Source organism: Rhea pennata, chromosome 2, assembly GCF_028389875.1.
Source record: "Rhea pennata isolate bPtePen1 chromosome 2, bPtePen1.pri, whole genome shotgun sequence".
Classification (NCBI taxonomy): domain Eukaryota; kingdom Metazoa; phylum Chordata; class Aves; order Rheiformes; family Rheidae; genus Rhea; species Rhea pennata.
In genome coordinates, this window is record NC_084664.1 from 135,767,113 (window position 1) to 135,776,309 (window position 9,197).

Below are 9,197 nucleotides of genomic sequence, written 5' to 3' on the forward strand. Positions count from 1 at the left end.
TGTGTTTACACAAAGTGGTTACTCTGCAGCTGCTTTCTAAGGCAAAGCTCTATCAGGATAGGACAGCTGTGTGCCTCGGATTCTAAGAAACATTAATATGAAGTCTCTAAAGCCCTGTATATACATGTTAACTATTTCTGTATGCTTTGATCTAACCCTAGCTCATAGGGCAGACCTTAGGATGCCTTATCTGAGAACTTCTGGGACTGTGACAATTTGGATCTTTTGACTAGGTCTATAAGTATTTGCGCCAGTTCTATAAAAAGGTGGAAATATACTGGAATTCATAATTTCTTAGTGTATATGTATGTTAGGAACCAAAGAAATATTTTAAAGACTTGGATTAATCCATCTGAGCCAAGGAGGAGAGCAGCTGTAAAACAGTATGTCATGTGGGAGTCATAGAGATAAAGTGGGAAGTATTTGGGGAAGTAAGGATCTAGAGTTAAATGGAACTGATAAGTACAAGTGGAAATTGAGATACCCAAGGGTAACTAGGAAGTCTGGCTGTGTCTGTGTGTTTCTAGAATATAAAGGACAGGTACACTTTTCTGGAGCTGTATTTAGCATGTTGGTAAGTATTAAATTCAGGTCTGTGTGTACTTACGCTTGCAATTGTTAGTCTTGAAAGTCTTAACTTTCCCTTGCTACAAAAACTTTAGCCTTTTAAAGATAAGGTGTGGGGAAAAAAAACAAAGCATGGTGCACTTGGGGAAGGACCTTGAGTAAGTAATTATAGGCAGACAGTCAAAAGTACTTGCAGCTTCCAAGATGTACAAAGAAAAATAACAATAGGAACTTTCATATCTGAAGACTGCCGAAATGGGAGTTGGAAATGCAAGTTACCAATTTTCTGAAAAGGATTTGCAGCAAGCATAAGTGAACATATCAGCAATATGTGTTCATAGTGCACCCTGAAACACGGATGCAGAGTGCACCCTGAAATCCTAGGAGGCCTGTAAAGTTGAGGGATTTATGTAAAATAGTAATATAGGCTTCAAAAGGCGGAGAAATGAACTTTACCTTCTCTTTCAGCCCAGAAGCACTAGAAATCCATGGATCCTTTACGTGGCTTGGGCAAACGCAATACAAGCTTCAACTTAAAAGCCAGGAGGTCTACAGCTTGCAGTTGAAAGCTTGCTTCATTCATACGGGCGTCTATAATCTTGGAACTCCCCGGGTATTTGCCAAGCTAGCGGACCAAGTTACTTTGTTTGAAACAAGCCAGCAGAACTCCATGCCTGCACTGATCATTATCAATAATATCTGACCACTTCCTGAAAAATCATACTAAAATATGAAATAAATGGGATTCTTATATTGCTGATGTTTACTGCGGTTTTGGGAAATTGCACGTCAACATCTAACTTGTTACTAAAGATTGTGTAGGAAAAACTAGCAAAATACTCAGACTTGTCAGTTTATTTCTCAATGCAACGCACGTTGGACTGAGTACCTTTATCCTTTTATAATGCATTTCTCTTGTAACTAAGATATTCATAACACAAAATACTCTAACTCCAAATCTGAACATATTTCTGTCCTGTGCCCTGTCAAAGATGCGGTTTGACTGCTGTTTAACTTCCAGCATGGTGTGTTTAATATTTGTGACTGTATTAGGATATGGTTCTGGAAGAAACCCTTTCTGGCTTTTTCTGGGCTTAAGCCATTAGTCATGATAAATTCCAGCCTTACTGTGAAGTTCAATAGGGTGTCTCAAATCTGTTTCTCATTTTTTTTAAATTAGTTTAAGATTGAGTTTTCATGTTTATGAAAGCTGGTGACCTTTCAAGGTTTACACACAAGTCCACCTAAGATGTTTCAAATATAATTTTTCAACCAGTTTGAGTATTTTCTCATTCATCTCAGCACAGAATGCACTATTTCACAACCATGAGACTGTCATTTAAATTGTCACTTGCTTTATTATGTAACTATAACAATTGATCTGTTTTAAAAAAAAAAAGAATCTACTCAAGATTTTCAAGAAATGTATTATATTTATAACAAATGTACTGTAAATAGAATAAAACATACACCATATTCACTGTATAGACTTCTGGCTTTTTTGTTTCCTTTATATGACTAGCAGAATCTACAGGTGCTGATTATATACAAAAATTCAGTTGTGTACTGTGTTCATACTGGTCTTAGGTCTGGTGAGATTCTGGCCTGTTGTAATGTGTAATGTTGATATAAGATGAGGGTTATAGTGCTTACTGTCCTTGTCTTTTGCTTTCTTATACAGTGTTCCCTGGTATTAGCCTCAAAATACAGCTACCTGGGAAACTTCAAGTGCTTGCTATGTGCTGGGGATGTTTGAGTAACACCTGCTGAATATGGAGGAGGCAGTGTGAAGCAATCAAGTGCAGTGAAACCAGCTAAAACTAAAGAATTATTGCTTATAATGGGTTAACTGGGTGCAGGGGGAGTCTGAAGCACCTAAACAGACCAAAGAGTTCTGGCAGTCTGCTGTGTCTTGTTTTGTCCTATTAGGGAAACTTTCTTCAACCACTACTTTTTTAAATGAAACACATCTGTGTGTGTATTCTTTTTGGAAAAGAGTTTCTTTTATCCTGAGGTACTGTATGACTACCTCCAGGACTTAACACATCCTTAGTCTTGGAAGTCCTTCACAGCACAATCTTCTGTAGCTGTATACTTAATATGACTGCAGATCACGTTGATCTATGAACTGGATATTTATTTAGCAATATCTTGGTTCAGGGCTTGAGTTCTGTTCCTCTTCAGGACTACCCTTCTTAAGTGATACCTGGCATGTTTCTTTTAATGCTTCTGCTTATTCTACTTCCTGACATGGCGATGAGGAAAGTACTGAAGATTATTTTTTTTTTTTTTTTAAGGAAAAACAAACCTTGTCACTTTTGAAGACAACTTCCTGAAAAGCAGAAGTTGTAGTCCTAACTTTCCTAACAGCATTCTCTGCTTTAAAAGACTGCTGCCATGCTGTGTCCAAGGAATTACTCTCAATTGTAACCATTAAAAGTAAATACTTGCAAATTGGCACTGATTCTTTCACAGTGCATTGCTAGTTTGGCAGGGTAAACTGTTCAGAATGTCATCATTTCTGGGACAGAAGTTTGCTATTGTTTAGAAGAGCTGGCAAGCAGAAATAGTTAAACCTGGTTCCTTAAGGAATTCTTGGATGGAAAACTGCATGTTTGTGCCTGTAGAGATGACCAAAACCAGTTGTATTTGAACAGTTTACCTAGTCATGCTATTTATCAAACATCTCCGTAAAGGCTGAAACTGTTGCTGAATAGCAGTATTCATTCAGAATCCTTGAGCCTTCCATACAGTTTAGAGTTTGTTAATGTATATTGTTTTGCACATAGTTGGAAAGAAGTCCTCAAAAATGACAGAATCCAGGGATTTTTTTGTTGTTGTTTTCAAACATCTAGTAAATTTTCCACTATAAAACCCTAAAACTTAAGACTTTTTTTGGCAATAAGTAAACATTCAGTTTTACTCTGGGCTTGGTAGAGAATTTGGGAATAATTTAAACTTCCACTAAATAAAACATGTAAATTTCATACCTTTAAAAATAAAACTTCTTAAATTTATTAAATTTTTCAATGAGCTGTTTCACTAACCTGTAATTTTGTCCTAAATGGAGTGAATTATGCCATCAATTTCATACTTAGAGCATGCACTACTACATCCTCTTCTGTTCTAAAGAAACATAAATGATCTGGGAATTCAGGTAGTTTAGGGAGGAAAAAAGTCTTGGGGGGGGGAAGTGAAATTCTGCATTGGTGGATTATTTTGTGGAAATCATAAGGTTATATAAAGTCTTTAACAAACCACAAGTGTGGTTTGTGAAGTATGTTTTTTTTTTATTAAAAAGTATAGTTCAAGAATGGAGAGAATATCAATCTATGCAGCTGATACTTATTTTTTAATGTTACTTAAGTTTGAGAGGGCATTCTAGTATTTGAGTCCATTGTTTATGTGAATAAACAGCATTTATAGTATGGCAGCTAAACTTGATTTTACTTATATGCTGTTGTTCTGCTTTCACTAGTAGTTCAGCCTGCTTGCTGCACGCTTTTTAACCATCTCCTATCAAGCAGCAAAAATAGTCGTCTTTGCGTAGTGTTTATATGTAGATCGAATTAGGATGGCAAATATTGCTTTGCTTTTCTTTGTAGTTGCTTATGGAACTTGTGTATACCTATTAGTATGTGTGACTTGAGGCAATAGACAGTGTCCTTGAGCTTGTATGAGCTGCTAAATCTGTCCTGTGGACTTAGCACTTGGAAGTGCTTGCATTCAAAGCTATTTAAGGGTATTGGAGAAGAATGCTGCCTGGAGGTAGTAGAAATGCATTTGTGGCTGAATGGTAGAAGAGTTAATCTTAAATGGAGTACAGGACTTTGAAAGCAACTTTATCAGACAGGATACTGACAAAGCAGGTAAGCTGAATGTTGTGATGAGTTAAGAGTGTTTCCCTCAGGTGAAACTTGTGAAAGCTTGTGAATAGGTTTGGCAGAAGGGTTGAAAAGGAAAGGGACAGGTCTGGGTTCTAGCAGCTTGAGAGAAGATAAAAGGGAGGAAACTGGCCACAGCAATGCAGGTGAGGGCTGAGGGAGACGCGTGGATACTTGTTTCCAAAGGTTGCCTAAAAATCTGCTGGCATATTGAAGATCCATTTAATTTGTTGTTCAGACTGCAAATTGCAAATTCTGCACTAGCTATAGTTGGTAATCATGCGAAAAGATGAAATCTTTAACTGTTCTTGTGGGCGAACAGAGACTGCATTTGGTTCATATACAATTAGGTTGGTTGCTATTATAGTTCAAAGAATGTCTTGAGTCTTCTATGTAAGCTTCTTAAAAAGTCTCCATTCTGTACTTCAGTTACTGTATTTACCTGCCTAAAGATCTGATTTCTCTTACTGCTATAGTAGATGACCATGATGTTTTAGCAAGGTCCTGTGCCCCTCTGTACTTCCTGCACTTCCTTCTCAAAAATGGTAGAAGTTCCACTAAATACAGTATTCTGAGTCTGAATTGTGGATGGTGGGTTGTGTGATAGATGTGCGTGGTTGGATATTTTTTTTGGTTTTGTTTTGTTTTTTTTGGGGGGGGAGGCTAGTTACTCTGATACAGCTAAGGAGTGTTTGAAACTTGTTTCCTCATTTTAACTAAACTATTTTATGAATCAAAACAGGAAAAAAAGCTTTAATTTGGAATCTAAATCTATGATGGAAATTCATCTTTATCCTAAACTGCTTTATTTAAATCTCATTTGAACATTCTGCATAACAGACTAAGGCCTTAAGTAGCACTACCTTCCAAAAGTTAGGTTGTATATTTGGAATTTACAGAATTCTAGAAAACTGAATAGTCTGAAACAGTTTATAGCAAAAGTATTATTAACTGTTGTCTATTTTATAGACAAAATGCCTTACTGTGTAGTAGGTTTAATTTTGATTGAATATGGCTGTTCTATTAGAAAAATGTCTAACAAATCACTTAAAATAATCCATCCATAAAATGAATTTAGAATTTTTTCAGAATGTTGGCTTTTTCATAGTACTATATGTATATAACTACTAGGCAGATAATATTCTCCTGATGCTCAGTATGAATGAAAAGCTGTTATTTGTCCGGAGACTTGCTTATTACAAGCTCAAGTTTTTGAATTTGGAGATAATTTGTCTGTTACAAAACCTTGTAACCTGTTGTATTTGTGAAATCATGCACTTGTACTGGAAATTTTCTTTTTTTTAAAAAAAAAATTTATATAGTGAAGCAGTAAGTAGGACTAGCCACAAAAGGTCGGTAAAAAGTTTAGAATGAAAAAATGAAGTGAAAAAAATGATTCCTGTGTTAAAGCTATTGTAATGTAACTTCCTCTTAAAGTTCTATCAGTTTTGAAACTTGAACTCTAACTAAAAAATGCATGTTGAGCTGGTTCCCTAATTTCTCTTTTCACATCTTCATAACAAAAAAACCCCAAAACTTCCTCGACTAAAAGGGAAATCTTCTGGTTAGATTTCCCACAGTCTTTCAAAATTTGCATTCAAAATACTTTAACTTTTGGATGATTTTTTTTGAGTGATAAATGAGGTAGGAAGTAGCCTGTCAAAATTAAAAGTAAAATTAAAATCAGAAGGCCTATAAGCGTGGCCTGAAAACTTATGTAGCTCCTAGGAAAGGCACCATAGACATAAATTGAGAAGGTAATGGATAAATCACAGTAACTGTAAAATGTATCCACTATAATGGCTTTAAAAACATACAGACCATTATATGGAGGGAAAATGATCTTATTTTTGCCTCCACCAAGAACTTGATACTTGACTGAGGGCCACTTTAATTCAGGTCCATTCCTGTCCTTACAGCTCATATAGTTTCTTCTGGTCCACGCAGTATGTGGGTCTGGAGACTCCTGCTCTTTTAGCAAAGCAGTCCAATTTTGAGGTTGGGAGAAACAATTGGCATCATTAGCAGTCAAAAGATAATCGTAGTTATGCATTCCATTTATTTCAAACATAACAAATTCAGCAGAGACGCGCTTCTGAAATGCACCATTTTCCCATAACTCAAGAATTGGCACCCAAGGGTTTTTGTAATACACCAGAAGAGGACATCCCAGATTCTTAAAATCATATTTGATCTCTAGATTGTCTTGCTGTATGTTTGGCCTGGCAAGAAACTGTGGGTCATATATTTCATAGCTAATTGCATAACTAAAATTCTTTTTCAGTACTGCTTCCTGAAGGAGGCCTTTATCACATGCTGTTATATTTTTAAAAAGTCTAATATGCTTTGTAGGTGGACAGGACACTGCAACAAGTGCAGTCAAAGGAGCCACATCAATACAGCCAATGCCTTTGTCAGGGATGTCCACAGTGACAGTAGATATCTCCCCATCAAGTAAGCTGTCACAGAAATCAAGCTCTGCAAAGCCAGAGAAATACTGCTGCTGCAGACCTATGTGCAAAAGATATTTGGTGTTACCATCATATGTAAATCCTATCTCTGATATCTTTGCACTGAAGGCCAGCACATGGGGGTTGCTCACCGTCACCATGGGAATGGACGTTTTGCCTGGCTTGGGCACAAATGTGGCATTCAAAGTCAGGTTCTCATGCATGTCAATGTAATAGATCTTGTTTTCGAAATCTCCTTCAAGAATCTCCACATCGCAGGACTGCTGAGATCTCCAGATTGCTAACTGCAAGTTGAATTTGCATTTCTTGAAGTCATACAATTGAGAAAAATTGCTAATCACAGGGCTGAGCAAGGTCAGCCACCCTCTTTCTTCAAACAACATCACCGTGGTGTTCAAATCTATGCTACTATCTGTGGCAATATACACCACAGTGGTGACCAGGCTGATGCTGCCATAGAAGATTTGCTTGTTCTGGGTCAAGACTGCAATCTCAGACCCACTGACGCTCACAAGGGAGAAACCGCTGTTGGAGAAGGTAGTGTTTTGAAACTTCTTTGTGGGCATGACAGTCACTTCATCCATAATCAAACCATTGTTGGAGGATATCAGCAAAATGTCTGTTGTCCAGAGAATGATGAAACCCCTCAAGCCAAGACTGTGGATGCTCCAAAGTTTAGCAGGGCCTTTGCGCAGCAGATGGAAGACTGCAGAGCTATGGTTGGACACACGGTTGTTTTCAGTACCGAGGTATCTGAAATAAGCCCCTGCTGCCTTGCCTGTCTCATCCTCTTCGGTTCTGTTGATAAGCAGGCCAGTCAGGCCAAAAGAGATGAAATTGTAGACACCAAGCAGCACGCCTCGCTCTCCCGTGCTCATCTGAACGCGGGTGAACGTGTAACCTCCGTCCTTCGAAAGGAAGATGTGGCTGTCGGAGACTGAGCGCCCCGTGTCGTAAGCGAAAAGGGTCGAGCTGAGCGCCTTGCACTGGGAGTCCTCTCCTGTGTAGCAGCAGTGGACGTTGGAGAGCTCGGACACGGGCAAGCTGACCCCTGCTGACACGACCCATCCGTCGGGGCTCTCTAAGTACAGGTAGACACGGCCGTTGATCACCATTGAAACTCTGTCCGTGTGCACGAAGGCGATGGCGCTGACGGCAGCTGCTTTGGCCTCAAGCTCTTTCGGGATGCAGAGCGGGGAGAGGCTGGCCTCGAAGGTGGTCGTGCTGACGAACACGTCCTTCCCCAGGTACACGGATATCTTCTGCTTGTCCCAGGGGTTGTACTGGTGGCAGGGGTGCTGCAGGAGGACGGGCTTGGTGCGGCTGTAGCTCACGTGGGTGCATCTCGCCGCCGGCGCCTCCTTGGCGAAGGCGATCGAGTACGCCAGCCGCTCGTTGCTGCAGTGCAAGCAGCCGCCGCCGCCCACCAGGCAGAGCCACAGCCACAGCCCGGCCCGCGCGGGCCGAGGCGCCGGCGCCATGTCCTGCCTGCGGCTGGTGGCGGCAGTTGGCGCGGGCGTGGCCGCCCCTCCTGCGGCCTCCGGCCGAGGGAAGGGGACTTCGAAGCCCAACCCGCCTCCTGCGAGCCAGGGTTTCCTCACGGGTCCTGCCTGCCCCTGCCTGAGAGCGGGGCAGGGCTCTTTGCCAAGCAGCTGCGCCTCGTATTTGAGTTTTGGGGTGGAGGTCAGGCTTTTAATGGGAAATTAAATTGGCATAAACGCTGGTGTGGTTCAAGTTTAAGTTAGTGCTCAGCCTTCGCTGTCGTCTTGCGGAGCCTATGGATCGGGCCTGTTCTGCTCATCTGAGTTTTGGGTCTCACGAGGTGACCATGGGTGGATTTATTTAAGGACCTCCAGCGGGTACCAGCATGGTGTGTCACCAGACTGCGGCTTCCTAGTGCCATCATAGTAACAGGAAGATATGTAGTTCAGAGACCTGCTTTTTTTTTTTTTTTTTTTTTTTTTTTTTTTTTTTTTTTTTTTTTGCACTATCTCATTAGGTCTTAAGATGCCGTAATCTCTGCTTCAGTCATTTGAAGCTTAAGCCCTATGTGTTAGCTATTGGCAGCAGCGGCACAGAAGGTGGTAGCTGCCCTTGGCAGTGTGGTGGCCTCAGACCACGTGGGCTGTTTTCTCGTGATGACGACAAAGCAACACAAAGAGCAATGGGGCCCTGAAGGTGGTTGCAGGAAAATGTGGGGAAGCAAAAGCTAGGAAAGACCAAGTATGATGAATACAAGAATAGACATTGAGAAAGAATGGCAATAGATATTTGC

The 9,197-nt window shown here is 40.3% G+C and overlaps 2 protein-coding genes across 6 annotated transcripts in view; one reads left to right on the forward strand and one right to left on the reverse strand.

The window, feature by feature from the left end:
* TRAPPC8 (trafficking protein particle complex subunit 8) overlaps nt 1–2,052 on the forward strand; it is a 50,602-nt gene extending 48,550 nt beyond the window's left edge. For all 5 annotated transcript variants that reach the window (XM_062570421.1, XM_062570422.1, XM_062570423.1 and 2 more), the window contains one exon: nt 1,036–2,052. In XM_062570421.1, the coding sequence (XP_062426405.1) occupies nt 1,036–1,270 (235 nt within the window). In that variant the 3' untranslated portion in view covers nt 1,271–2,052. The remainder of the gene's footprint in view (nt 1–1,035) is intronic.
* Nucleotides 2,053–6,048: 3,996 nt separating this feature from the next.
* CATSPERD (cation channel sperm associated auxiliary subunit delta) lies at nt 6,049–8,403 on the reverse strand. The gene has a single exon (XM_062568546.1). It carries the CDS (start codon nt 8,401–8,403, stop codon nt 6,049–6,051), a length of 2,355 nt encoding a protein of 784 aa, XP_062424530.1.
* Nucleotides 8,404–9,197: the final 794 nt, after the last annotated feature.